The 13,111-nt window shown below is 54.7% G+C and overlaps 1 protein-coding gene across 9 annotated transcripts in view; it reads left to right on the top strand.

The window, feature by feature from the left end:
* CEP164 (centrosomal protein 164) overlaps positions 1 to 13,111 on the top strand; it is a 30,065-nt gene that overhangs the window by 1,583 nt on the left and 15,371 nt on the right. For 5 of the 9 annotated variants that reach the window (XM_086861107.1, XM_086861108.1, XM_086861106.1 and 2 more), the window contains exons 3-10: positions 298 to 409; positions 720 to 969; positions 1,414 to 1,572; positions 2,240 to 2,368; positions 2,669 to 2,746; positions 8,154 to 8,237; positions 9,043 to 9,117; positions 12,044 to 12,129. In XM_086861107.1, coding sequence (XP_086717233.1) covers positions 298 to 409; positions 720 to 969; positions 1,414 to 1,572; positions 2,240 to 2,368; positions 2,669 to 2,746; positions 8,154 to 8,237; positions 9,043 to 9,117; positions 12,044 to 12,129 — 973 coding nt within the window. Of the gene's footprint in view, positions 1 to 297; positions 410 to 719; positions 970 to 1,413; positions 1,573 to 2,239; positions 2,369 to 2,668; positions 2,747 to 4,515; positions 4,636 to 6,415; positions 6,851 to 8,153; positions 8,238 to 9,042; positions 9,118 to 12,043; positions 12,130 to 13,111 lie in introns of all 9 variants that reach the window. The other 4 variants (XM_086861103.1, XM_086861100.1, XM_086861101.1 and 1 more) reach the window with 2 other exon arrangements.

Below are 13,111 nucleotides of genomic sequence, written 5' to 3'. Positions count from 1 at the left end.
GGGAGAAGGGATTCAGGCATGCAGGTCACTTCCAGGTGTATTCAGAAAACAGGAATTGGTTTCTGAAGTGGGTGGAGAGGTAGAATACACGGGATTTTAGCATGAATTAAAAATTTCAATTAGATGTCACTTCCCGTGTCCCCAGCCTGGATGGGCTCTACAGGACACAGGAGTTTGGTGGTGGCTTTGGGCAGCTTTGTTTTGGGCTCAGGATTTCCCGGTGTGCCTCAGCGGTAGCTGAGGAGGGTGGCTCTGGTGGGTGGAGCAGCTTCCCAGATTCCTCTTCTGTTCCCCCAGAAATCCGGGATTTTGCGCCGACAATCGGGATCGACCCCGACAAGGAGTCGGAGCTGCTGTGGCTGGCCAGGGAGTGCCTGGTGACCCCGATGCCCCCGGAGTGGAAAGCCTGGTGAGAGCTCTGGGTGCTGGGGCATTCCCAGTGACAGGACAAGGGGAATGGCTTCCTGCTGGCAGAGAATTGGGTTAGAGGGGGATCAGGAGCTCAGGGCTTTTTGGGGTGGCAGAAGAAGGGGGAAAACTGCTTGGGAAGCTGGATATGAGCAGCCTGGGAGAACTGGGAGAATTTTTGGCTTCCTGGAGACATCACAGTCCTGTTCCCTGAGCTTCAGGTGCTCACACAGTCTGCAAAGATGTTCTGGCCGGTACAGCTGTATTTTTAACATGCTCTTTCACCTTTTCCTGCTGATTTTGCCGTGCAGCCAAGATATTGCGGGTGGTGACATCTATTTCTTCAACTTTGAAAACGGGCTCTCCACGTGGGAGCATCCCTGTGATGAGCACTACAAGCAGCTGGTGATCCGGGAGAGGGAGAAGCTGCTGGCACGGGGCAGCTTGAAGAAAGAAAAGAAGGAGAAAAAAGAGAAGAAGGAAAAGAAGGACAAGAAAGAGAAGAAGGACAAGAAAGAGAAGAAGGACAAGAAGGAGAAGCAGTTCCTGAAGCAGCTGCCTGTGAGTAGGCAACTGCCTGCAGAGCTGCTGGGGAGGGCTGGGCAGAGGATGACCAAGTGGCTTCAAGGACACAAAGTGCATTGTGAGCCCAGACCTGGGTGATGAGCAGCAGATCAGCTGGGCTGGGAACACTGAGTACAGAATCACCTTGAATTTTGGCTAGAAGACACTGTGTGGTGAACACACACTCTTGGTGTGTCTGGGAGGGGGAGGACTATTCAGGACCCATTCAGGTGGGCATTTGGAAAGCAAAATGTGTGAGTGAATCATGCCCTGTTTCATTACCTGTCCCGTGTGTCGGTGCCTGCTGGGTGTGGGGTCTCTGAGCAGGGTTGCTCCCGCAGCCCCTGTTTGCCCCAGGGGGCTCCTTGTCCCGTTCCAAGGTCAGGGGTGCGAGCTGCACAGCTGTGCTGTCCTGCCAGTGACTTCCCTGTGCTTCTCCAGCCCCCAGGCTCCCAGCTGGCTCCCATCCAGCCTCCCCTGGGCACCCTCTCTCCTCTCCGTGGCCTCACCCCGTCTTCATCCATCGCCCTTCGTGGGTCCCTGAGCCTGGGCCTGGGGAATGTGGTGGACTCCAGCCTCATCCCCAAGGAAGGAATTCTGGTGAGGCTCCCTCTTGCCTGGGAATGTGCCCTGGAAATTGCACTGCAACGGGTCACAGGCGTGGGGACACTTAAATGACAGGATTTGTGATCTTCTGTCAGTTTTGAAATACTGTTTTATGTTAAAAAGCTGTATTTCTTTTCTTCTTCTGTTTATAGGGAGCCCAGTGCTAAATTAGTGGTGAGCTTTCTTTTGCTATGTTTAGCAGATTGAAAAAATTGTTTATTTAATTGTTGCAGAGGGAAAAAAGTGTGTTAAATTTTAGTAGAATTTGGTGTCCAAATGAAGCATGACAACCCATACAGATAATACAATTTAATAAACTATTTTCGTGCTTCTCTGAGAATAAAATTAAAAGAACTATTGTCCCGATGAATGTAAGGTTAACAACCACGTTGAAGGCTTTATTTATTTATTTATACTAGAAAGTGACCTAGGGGATCAATAAAACTTGTTAAATGGTGAGAAATTGATCCTTTAAAGGAAGGCAAAGCAAAATATTTACAAAACATAGACATAAACACTTTCAAAAAATAAACAAACATGTTAAGTGGTAGGAAAGTGACCTCCCTCCCAGAACCCAGCAGCTGCCTCCTGTCCCAGTGGGTCTCTGTCTCCCCTCTCCTGTTCTCTGACCTCTCACTTCTCTTTCTTCTGGCCTCCACAGCCTGCAGAGATATCAAGGCCCACCAGCCACACCAAGAATCTGCTGGATTTGATCTGTGAAGAGAAAAGTTCCTTGAACGTGGCAGTGCCAGAGAAATGGAGAAATGAAGAGGAAGACAGTGAAAATGAGGTATTTGTGTGCCCTGGCTGTTGCTGTGACCAGAGTGCTGAAGCCTCCTGAAGCTCCCCTGGCTTTCATTTGTGCTCTCTTTTCTTTGTGCTGTTTGGTCCCCAAAAAGCATCTGATCCTATTTCCACACGGCATTCCCTATAAATGAACATCTGCCACGGTGTCATTCCAAGATAAATTGGCTGTAGGTGCATTGCCTTGGCTCTGCTGCCCAATTTCATTCCTGTGGCATTGCAGAGGTCTGAACTCAATTTTGGCCGTTTATTTATTTCCTTTTTTTTTTTGTTTTTAATCCTTCAGAGTTTCCATGGGACCTCAGGACGGTTTAAAAATGTGTACCTGAATGTTGAAGCCCTGGCAGGCAGCTTTGACTTTGAGGTAGGACCACGGGGATGGGATGGGCAGGGCAGAGCAGCTGTGGCACTGCCAGGGGATGAGGGTGCAGGAATGGTGCCAGAGGGATGAGTTTCCTGCGTCACAGAGGAGCAGGAACAACCTGGAGCAGGGTGATGGAGAGGAAGGCACAGCAGCAGGGCTGTGAGAAACCAGACGTGGCCCACAGGGGACACTGGGGTGGGCGTTGAAGGGAAGTTTGTGCTTGGAGTGGTTGTGGTTTGGTGGCTGGGACTCGAGGAGACATCTGCACAGGCTGGAGCTTTGCTTCATCCTCAGACAGGAACAATGAAGGCAGGCAGGTGAAGCAGGGGGAAATCTGCTTTTCCCGGGAACTGCAGGGAAAGGCTCTGGGGTCAGAGGTGCCCCTGCACTTGGTGTGGGAGGAAGGCTCCATGAGGAAGAGGCACTTCCCCTCTGCACGGTGTTTGTCAGGGCTGTGGAGGGAAGGCTCCTTGTCAGCTGAAGCTGCAGTGCTGGCCCTGGGGAGAGGAGAGGGGAACATCCCGTGGGAATGCTCTGGCACTGGCTTCCACGGGCATCTTCACGTGGGCTGCACGTGGCCGCTTCTCTGTGGCAACACAGAACCCGCTTTTCTTTCTTCTTGCCCTGCTGATAAATCCCGTGGCTGAGACACAGAGCATTCAGTGCACCCAGGGCCTTGTGCAGACGCTGTGCTTTCCCTGCGCTTCCTTAGCTGGGATCAGCCTTAAGATGACAAGGGCACAATGGGAAGTGCGTCGTAAGCAGCTCTGGTGATTTGGCCCGACTGTTTGTGCTGACATTAATCCTTTCTCACCGCTTTGAAAATCCTGTTCCAGTATCTGAAAGGCAAATTAATTTCTTTTAAAGTGTTTTAGAGTATTTCCCTCATCCTTTTCACAGCACACGAAAATTAAGCTGTAAAGTACTTTGCTGGAGAACCTATTCACGGTGCTGGGCAGGATCTGCAAAGGCTTATGCTAAAGTGGATGTGACAAAGAGAGCCCTGACTCTCTCATCTCCAGACAACAAGCAGCCTGTGGGGGCTCAATTCCTCACTGAAATGTTAATGTGTGCAGGAACAAAGAGCTGTCTTGGCATTTCAGTGCCGCGGGGATGGGGCTTCGGGAATCTATTATGGAATGGCAATTGCTGCCCAACAGCCAGGCTGTTAAGCCAGATGGGTGATAGCCTAGTCCTGATAAGACAGCAGTACCCCGACTGGAAAATAGAATTCTTTTGTAGTTCCATGAGATGGCAGTAGTAAAGCATTCCTAGGAGCGAGCCTCAGCCTGCTCCCGAGCTGTTCTCCAGCTTCCTTGGGAAACAGGAGGCAAGGGTTTGTGTAGCAAGTCCTAAGGGGGAAATCTCAGCAGTAATGGGTGAAATCATGAAAAGACTGCCTTCATGTAGCCCGTGGTCAGGGCTGAATGCCTGTATGCACAGGAAATAGGAGGCTTTAGGGACTTGCTGAGCCGGGGTGTTGGGTGGAGTGGAGGCAGCATCAGACACGGCTCGAAGGGAGCCCGGAGCTGGGAAGAGTCTGGAGGAGCAGGGAGTTCATGGAGCTGGCCAGCAGGAAAAGCAGCACTGAAGCGTCCAATTGTTTGGTGTTTGGGCATCTGGGTCTGTGAGCTCCCGAGCTCCCAGGAAAGCTGCTGGGCTGGAGAGCTCTCTGCTCTAGGGGTGGGTATGGGGGGTGCTGAGCTGTCCCAGGTGGGCGAGTACTTGGGTGTGGGGAATTCTGCAAGTGGCTGTGTCCCCCCAACTAGGAGAACAGCAAGGAGGAGCAGGAGGACCGTGGCAGCCCATCAGCTGCTGCTGCTGATGCTGCTGAAGCTGCTCCCCAGCCCCACGGGAGCCCTGAGGAGGAAGCTGCCAGCCTGGGAGAGGTGACAGTGGCTCCCTGGCGTCCCCGTCCTGCTTGCACGGTGCCACCCAGGCTTTGCATGCAGTAGGCAGCTTCTGGTGTCGTGCTGTGTGTCTGCAGCTGCTTGGCTTGTTTCTGTTGTTGGTTAAAGTTTAATGCTGATCACTGGAAGTAATGATTTGATAGGCAGGAATTTCCCATCAGTTAGAGCCGCTGAGGGCAGGTAGAATGTTACAGCCCAAGCCAGTTATAACCCAGCTGACTTGTCCAGCTCTGAAATCCCTAGAAGATCTATAGTCTGTTGTTGCAGGAGGAAAAACCTCCCTCCTCCTTCAGCTGCGTGTGTGACTGGCACGGTTCCCTCTTTGCAGAGTTGCGTTTGTGATCATCAAGGTGTGATGCTGACAAAAGGTTTGCCTGTAATTGCCATTAAAAGAGGATTCTGCCAGCCAAAGAGATTATTCTGGGATATTTTAGTAGCTGAGGTGAACTTGCCTGGAGAGAAGTCCTTTTGTGTGCACTCCATTGCTGGTGCATTGATATATTTTGGAGTGTGTGTGATCCTGTGTTCAAGCATCAGAATCCTGCTTGGCCTCATTTGGGATATCCTGGATGCTGCCAGGTCTCCTGGTGGGATGTCCTCAGGAGAACTCTGGAGCAAGTTGTCCAAAAGGGGCATAACTTCCCAGCCACCCTGATCCCCATAACGGGGAAGCACGAGGGTGAATAAAGAAGTTCCCCTTGCCCTCATTTCTCTGAGCCCTGCTGTCCCCAGGGGCTGGTTGGTGACTTTGGGAGCCTCTGCAGGACAGGGGCTGTGAGCTGTCAGTACCAGCACATTGCAGGAGAGGCCCAGAGCTGCAGGGATTTTGGGAAGGGCCCGGAGCTGGACTCCTCTGTCCTCTCCATCCCGCTGGATGCTTGCCCGGCCCCAGGGAGGTCTGGCAGAGCAGTGACACACTCAGAACGTGCTGCAGCCCCGGGCTGGGAGCTGACAGCGTTCCAGAGGCACTCTGATAAAAATACACCGCTAAAATATGCGCTCAGTGTACAGAACACGCCGTGCACAGGATGCAGGGAATGTTTGACAAGACACCGCGGCATTAATAAAACAGTGAGGAAGTGGGACGTGCGAGCAGGTCTGTTTGCATGCTGATGAGGGAGCCTTCTCCTGGCCATTCCCCTCTCCATGGGCAGTGTTGTGGCCTCCCCACTGCTGGGAGAGGCAGTTGAACCTTTGGGTGACTAAGCTTTAATTTGGGGCTGTTTTTCCCCCATCTCTCAGCCTCCTCTGTTAGTCATGGGCTCTTTCTGAGCTCTGAGTGGTGCCTCCAGTCAGTGCCCACCCTCCAGCCTGTCCCACTGCAAGGTGGGATGGTGATCCTGCCTGCTCTCCTCTGTTTGAAATGTCAGGCAGCAGTGAAATGTCCTGTCATGGTCTCTTACAAATTTCCATCTCTCACTGAACAGATCCAATGCGGAAGCATAAATGAGCCTGCTGTGGGGCACGCCGGGTGCTCTCAGGGGCTGGTGGCCTTGCACAGCCACTCTTATCCACTGAGACCCTGGGAATAAAAAAGCAACAGATCAAAAAAAGTCAGAGCCCAAGAAATGAATGAGATTATGTCAATGGAGTCCCTTGCCTTGGAATGGGACTGTGTGAAAAGAACTCAAACAGGTCTTGAAGTCACCCAAAGATTTGTGATCTTGCTGCTTGCTGTAGGAGAACCTGTGCTGTTCCTGATTCCTGCATCCCCCAGAGAGAATACTGGGTCAGTAATTGTGTTTGACTTGCTGCCTAGAAGGAGTCTTTAAAATCGAGGCATCCTGAAGAAGTGCCAGAGTCTTCCTTGGATTCTGGTGCTGCGTGCCCTCCGTCTCCGGTTCACATCCTCCCCGGAGATGCTGACAGCAGCCTGTCTGCCCAGAACAAGGAGCAGGAACTTGCTGGGGATGAAGCTGGGCACAAAGAAGATGCTGAGGTGGAAGGAGATGTCTCTGCAGCTGAGGAGCTGCCTCGGTCCGAGGGGGAGAGGAGCGCAGCAGGGCCGGACGTGGCCGGCTCTCCTGGGCAGCTCCGAGCCACCTCTGCGGCTGCAGCAGGGGCTGGCACAGATCAGCTGGCCAGCCTGGCTGCCACTGCTGACACCGTGTCCTGTGCAGAAAAGGTGCTGGAGGAAGAGAGGGAAGAAGCAGCAGCTGATTCAAAATCAGAGGACAGGCTGGGCAATGGCAAAGTAAGAGATCTGCCTGTGTGGTTTTGGTGTTGGCTGTTCCCATCATCTCCTCAGGCCCTGACTCGGGAAAGCTCTTGGAGCACTGCCTGGTTTTCTGTGAAGCCAGTCCAAGTGCTTTCCTGGTCAGCAGGGCAGCCATTCCCGGGGGGGGCACAAGTGCTCTGGATTCCCAGATGGGCATCTCCAGGACGGAGCTGGGCAGTCATTCCCTCCTGCACACGGCGAGGGCTGCCCAAAGCCAGCGCGTGTGTGGGGCCTGGGAGGAGGAGCAGCCTCAGCTCCCAGTGCTGCCGTCTGTCCTGGGCTGGTAATGAAGCTCACGCCGAGCCCAGCTGTCCGTGCTGCTTTGTTTCTCTCCTTCTGTTGTTTCTCTCAGCTTGCTCAGAGCTGGGCCAGACGTGTAAGGAGCTGCCTGGCGCCGCGTTCGCGGCTCCGCGCGAGGCGCGAGGTTGGAGGGGGAAGGACGGAGCCTCAGGGCCGGTTCTGGAGCTGGGAGCGCAGAACCTTCCAGTCCTCCCGCTCTGGGAGGAGAGCTGGCCACGCTGCAGGAGCAGGGGCTTGGGCTGAGTGTCACACACTGGCCTGGCCCCACAGCTGGGCTGCCACATACGCGCTGCCCGCTCGTGTTCGCTTCCAGAGCAGGAGCCGAGCCAGAACACGGGATCTGATGAACGATCTCTCTCCAATCTGGCTGCCTTCCTGCTGATTTTGATGATTTCTCAAGTTCACTGATGCGGAATGTCTGTAAGAAATGATAAACTACAAAACCGAGCCTGGAAAACGCGCTCTGTCCTGAGGAGCTGAGGGCGTTGCTTTCCCAAGCTCATCCGTGTGCTTTGTGCACCTGAGTTGTTCTGCTGAAGTCAGCAGGGCCACAGGCTGTTCCCATCCAGCAGCTCCCTGCAGCTGCAAATGGAGTGCAGGAGCCCTCGCTGCACTTAGGCACAGCAAAGTGGAATTTTAAAGTGCTTTTATGGCTCCAGTGCTGTGCTGCGTGGTGGGCTGGGAGCTCTGAGAGCTGCAGAGATCCTTGCAGATGGAGAGGAAGCAAGTGCCTTTTGTCAGGGGTGTTTGAAGAGCACTTCTTTGCCCTCCCCATCCCCACCTCCTGCCCTCCTGTGAAGTGCTGTTTTGTGCTCGTCCTGTGGGCCATGCATCCTTGGTGTCTTCCCCACGATGTTCAGTCACCTTTTCCCCCCCGAGAGAGGCCAGACTTGTTGCCAGTCGGAGTTGCCGTGTTGGGAATGCCCAGGTGGAGCTGCAGGGGTGGCACATGTACAGTTAAATGTGTTTTTCCTCTCAGCTTTCAAAGGCATCCGGGGTCAGCAGCTGTGAGCAGGACTTGCCCGTCTCCAAGTGCTCCGACCATGAGGTGGTTCAGCCTGTGGTGAGTCACCAAAAGCTCCTTTTTCCCTGGCTGTGGGCTTTGTGTCCCTCTGGGATGGAGCAGTGGGTGCAGTGCTGCACAGCCAGCAGTGCCCCCTGCACCTCGCAGCCTGGGGCTGTGGGTGAGGTGATATCCCAGCAGAAGTAGGTCACGTAGAGCTGAGAGTGTACTGGGATAATTGCAAAAAGGCAAATAGTGAGCACGGTAAGAATTGTGCTTTAGGGGCTCAGCCGAGGGGGGCCGTGGCTGGAGACCCCGCTGCGGAGGGTCCCGCGGGACAGCAGCGGGAGGGCGGCCCTGCCTCGGGGGGAGATGCCCATCAGCATCCCCTCATCTCCACGGGAAGCTGCCACTGCCATCTGCCAGTGGGAGCAGAGGCAGCGTGGCCAGCAAATGGCTGAGAATATCATTATTTACTGCCTTGGTACGAGCCCGTGCTGGCAAGTGGCCGTGCCTTGTGTGGGCACGCGTGTGCGGGGCTGCCAGGAGCGGGGAGCGTCTCGGGGGCTGAATAACTTGTGGGGGCTGGCTGTGAGGAAAGAAATCCCTGAAATGTGCAGCAGTAGCACACAGGGGAGCAGCAGGGGCTGGGGAAGATGTGCCCCCTTTGGGTGTTCCACCCTCGGCTGCTAAGGTGGGTGGCACAGGAGGGAGTGACAGTGCCCTCCCTGTGTGGCACTGATGTCCCTTGGTCCCACAGGGACGGGCCCAGTGAAGGGAAATGCTGCTGAGCTGCCCTGGGATATTGGTCTCAGGATCTCTGGTTGCTCGTCAGAGACTGATCCTTTCTGCTTTCTGTTTTTAGGGCTTGGGCTTCAAGACCCAGCTTTCCGAGGAGGTTCTGGATGTGGGGACTGTGTCTCCTGATCTGGACAGCAAGGTCAGTGCTGTGTGAGGGACTCAGGGGTGCTCTGTGGGCAGGCAGCTGGGGTGCTGCGGTGGGGTGCTGTCACTGAAGGCTTTGCAGAGGTGAGCAGGGGTTATATGAAGTGCCAGGGCTCACAGCAGCATCGCCAGGGCTTTGTTTTCTCTGCAGAGAGGAGGTGCAGGTGGCTACACAAAGAACATAAACCCTGAGCAGAGGTGGCTGGAGGGGTGTACACAGGCAGGTTCCTGGGGGCTCTCCCTGCCCCAAGAGGAGAGCCAATAAATGGCTTTCCTGGGGAATGGAGGAAGCAGAGTCAATTTTCCTTTCTTCTTTTGTGAGTATATTTGTCCTTTTCTTTCTCTTAAGCAGATGGGAAGGATTTGTGTGGCAGAACACGATAGAATCAATGGGAAGAAAAGGAGGTTAACTCCCTCTGACAGATTTTGGTAGAGGGAAGCTTATTTTTAAGCATTTGGTTGTCTTGCCTGCTTTAATGTAGGGGGGAAAGGGGCTCCTTTCAGTGAGTCTGTGGCACATGGAGTGTGCACATGGCTGTGTCAGCCCGGGGTGCAGCACCGGACAGGCAGCTCTGCCTGACGATTGCTGTGCATCTCTGCTTCATCCTTGTCTTCTCAGCATGGTTCTGAGTTGGCTTGCTCAGCCCCACGTTCCTCTGGAGCCCTCCCGCTCCATCTCTGTGTGGGCTGGAGGCAGGATCCAGGATCCAGCTGGGGTTACTCAGCCTTGCCCTGATTGTGAGCGGATCAGCTGCTCTGGAGGAGAGAGCCTGAGTGGCAAACTCCCCACCTGTCCAGCAGAGAGGAGCAATCCTGTTTGCAAGGTTGTGTCTGGAGAATACACCTGTCCTCTCGTGCCTAATAATGAGCATAATCAGATGTGAAGGGAAAACAAAACATATGCCTGCTGTGCTCCCCCTCTCCCTCCCCGCAGCGCAGGCACCGCGCATGCAAATGCTGCTGGAGCAGCCACGCTTGGGTTTATTACAGCCCTGTTTGGGGAGAGGTGGGTGTGAAATGGTGCTCCCTGCAGAACTGCAGCTGCTCTTTTGTGTCTGTGCACAGAGGCTCGGGGTTGTAGGAATGTGCCTCCTTCCGTGTGAGGAGCTTGCCTTGCTTTGAATATATTGGCGAAATATTCTGTTGTTGAAAAAGAAACAGCAAAAAGAAACCAAAAGACACCTCTGGCAGCTCTGTGGGCATGGAATTGGGGTTTTGTTGGTGTGGGATGTGTCCTGCTGGGCCTGGGAGAGGGGAGGCTGCTCCTTCCCCCCTTCCCTTCCCAGGGAGCGCAAGATGCAGAACCTGGAGTTGTAGAATGTCCCGAGTTGGAAGGAACCCACAGACATCATCAAGGTCTAACCCCTGGCCCCACACAGACATCCCAAAATCCCACCCTGTGCCTGAGAGTGCTCCTGGAGCTGCTCACTGCCACTGCCCCGGGGCTGTGACCATTCCCTGGGGAGCCTGGCCCTCAGGAGAAAGGCAAACCTGTCCCAAGTGCTCAGTGCTGGCACCTTGCAGCATGATCTGAGCTGATGTGAGACGTCCCCTGGGATCTGGGCTGTGCAGAGGGAGGAGATGGCCCTTTATCTGTCATCCCTGTGTTCACACAGCTGGTTCTGTGGCTCAGGCATGTGAAGTGTCCTCCGGGGATGCAGCTGGGTGGAAAACCGAGCTGCTTGGGGTTCTGGGGCTGCAGGAGGGGCAAGGATCCGATAATTCCACGGACAAGGCTTAAAATCTGCCCTCGTTCCCTGCAGATGGGGGCTGTCTTCACCTTCCAAACATGTCCAGAGGTTCCTGCAGCCCACGATTCCTCTGGAGGAGGAATCCCTGCCAGCCCTCTGTTGGGCAGAGGGGCAGTAGGAGCCCTGTGCATGAGCTCAGAGGAGTTGCCCTGTGAGCAGTTACCCTCTCTCCAAGGTGATCTCCTTCCCCATTTGTCTGGCTCCTTCCCGTTCCCAGGCAGTGGTGACAGAGCCCATTTGGAGCGAGGAAACATTTGCTGAGCTCCAGTTCTGGGGAATTGGAGTCATCAGTTACAGGGGCAGGAGGGGGCTGGGGGGCTGTGCCCAGGCTGATGAGATGGAAGGTGACAGCACTTGCAGGGAATCCTTCTGCCATTTGCTCCAGTGAACATTTGCATGAATTACCGTGGCTTTAATTCCGCCCCGTTTTGGCCCTGCTCCACGCACGCAGGGGCTGAGCTCACCTGCTGGCTGCCCCAAAAATTTATGAATGGGCCATCCCTGTGGGGCTGAAGGCCTTCCCCTCCTCAGGTGGCCCTGCTGCAAGGACAGGGGGATCTGGGAGCTGGCAGGTGGGGAAAGGAGCAGCTGACATTCAAATATCTCCTATTCATATTTCAAGTATTTACTATGCCATCAATGAGCCAACTGAAGGCTCGGTGTGCTGCCAAGGGGGATGGATCCAGGAGTCAGAAATGCCTGGGCTGGTGGCTCTGTGCAGCCCATCACACCCTGCCCCAGAGCCTGGATGGGAGGCAGGACTGGGTCCTGATACGGTTTTTGGTCCCAGACAATGCATCCTTTGCTTCATTGCCACAGCACTTGGTGTGTGACATTTCTCTTTTAGGAGATTTCTCTCCTGTGCTTTCCAGGGAGTTCAGTGTGGCTTGGGATGGTAAAATGACCTTCAGGAAAGAAAAGCCAAAGCTGTGTCCCAAGTTTGCAGTGCTGGCAGGGAGTTCATCTTTTATCCTGGGCATGCTGAGCTCCCAGGCCTTCCCTCGTGCTTCTGAAAGGATTCCTGGGATGGTTGGAGACCCTTGGGTACCCTCAGGAGAGGAGCCTGGCACATCCAGTGTTCTGGCCCAGCTGATTCCATCAGCAGAACTCCTTTGAGGTCTTTGATGGTGAAGGAGCCACAAACTCCACCCTGTTTGCTTTTACCTGCAGGCCCAGGAGCTGGGAGAAGAGGGAAAAGACCAAAGCAAAGGCAGTGTAGAGGAAGAGCAAAGGAAAAGACCAAAAGCTGCTGAGAGGTATGGTACAAACAAAGGCACGGAGGAGACGTGGGCAGCTCCAGAGCTTCCTGCCTTGCCCTCCCTGCTGTGCTCCCTGCAGCCTGTCCAGGTGTGCCCTGCCCTGCACCCCCAGCTGCTGTAGCCTCTCACAGGGGCTGTCCCACTGAACCCCTCGCTTCTCCTGCTGCCTCCTCAGCCCTGTCTCAGCAGCCTTCAGCTTCTGCCTGGCTGGGGAGCCAGAGTGCCTGCCCAGCCTTTCCCTGGGGCTGCCCCAGCTCTGGCAATGCCCTCTGCCTCCCTGGCAGTGCCCTTGCCAGGATGGGCTGAGCCTGCTCACGCCGTGTGCTGGGCTCTGGGCTGACAAACAGGGCAGATGTGGCCTCTGCCATGGTCCTGCCTGCGGCTAAAGGCTCTCAGGTGTCTATTCCTGACGCCAGGAGAGTCCAGCTGTGATGGGAGCAAGTTCTCTTCCTTCCACAGAGGTGGCCATGAGCAGGTGTGAGCATTAAGCTGTTTTGTGTCCTGGTCTGTGGGCAGATCACCAGCTGTTATCCCAAGAGGAACGCTGGCTTCCACACCCCACTTACCCCGGGCTGTCCAGGGGAGCTGTTCTCAGCCGCTTTGTGGGGATTTGTTTGGAACAGTTGGAATGCTGTTCTGAGCAGCGAGCTCTGTGCTCCCTCGAGCTCCTCCTCCTTGGAGAGCCCCAGCCTGGCATTTACAGATGAGTTGTGTCAAAGCTCTTGGCCTCCACGCAGAGCAACACGTTCTCCAGGGCACTGGGAACCAAGGAGCTGCTGCCCGTGCCAGGAAAATTCATGAGCAGAAGCTGCAGTCCATCTAAATGACTGGCTTTGTGGGATTTGCAGCCTTGTTCTTGGAGGAGCTGCTCGTGTGAGGGTCTCCAAAAACGTGTTCTGCCCGCAGGAATTGTCTCCTTATCACTTGGTTCCTGCTTCCCAGCTGAGCATCCTCTCTCTCTCTCTGCCTGTGAAGCTGC

The sequence above is a fragment of the Cyanistes caeruleus genome, chromosome 23, assembly GCF_971803275.1.
Source record: "Cyanistes caeruleus chromosome 23, bCyaCae1.hap1.1, whole genome shotgun sequence".
Classification (NCBI taxonomy): domain Eukaryota; kingdom Metazoa; phylum Chordata; class Aves; order Passeriformes; family Paridae; genus Cyanistes; species Cyanistes caeruleus.
This window is presented reverse-complemented; position numbering and strand designations above follow the sequence as displayed.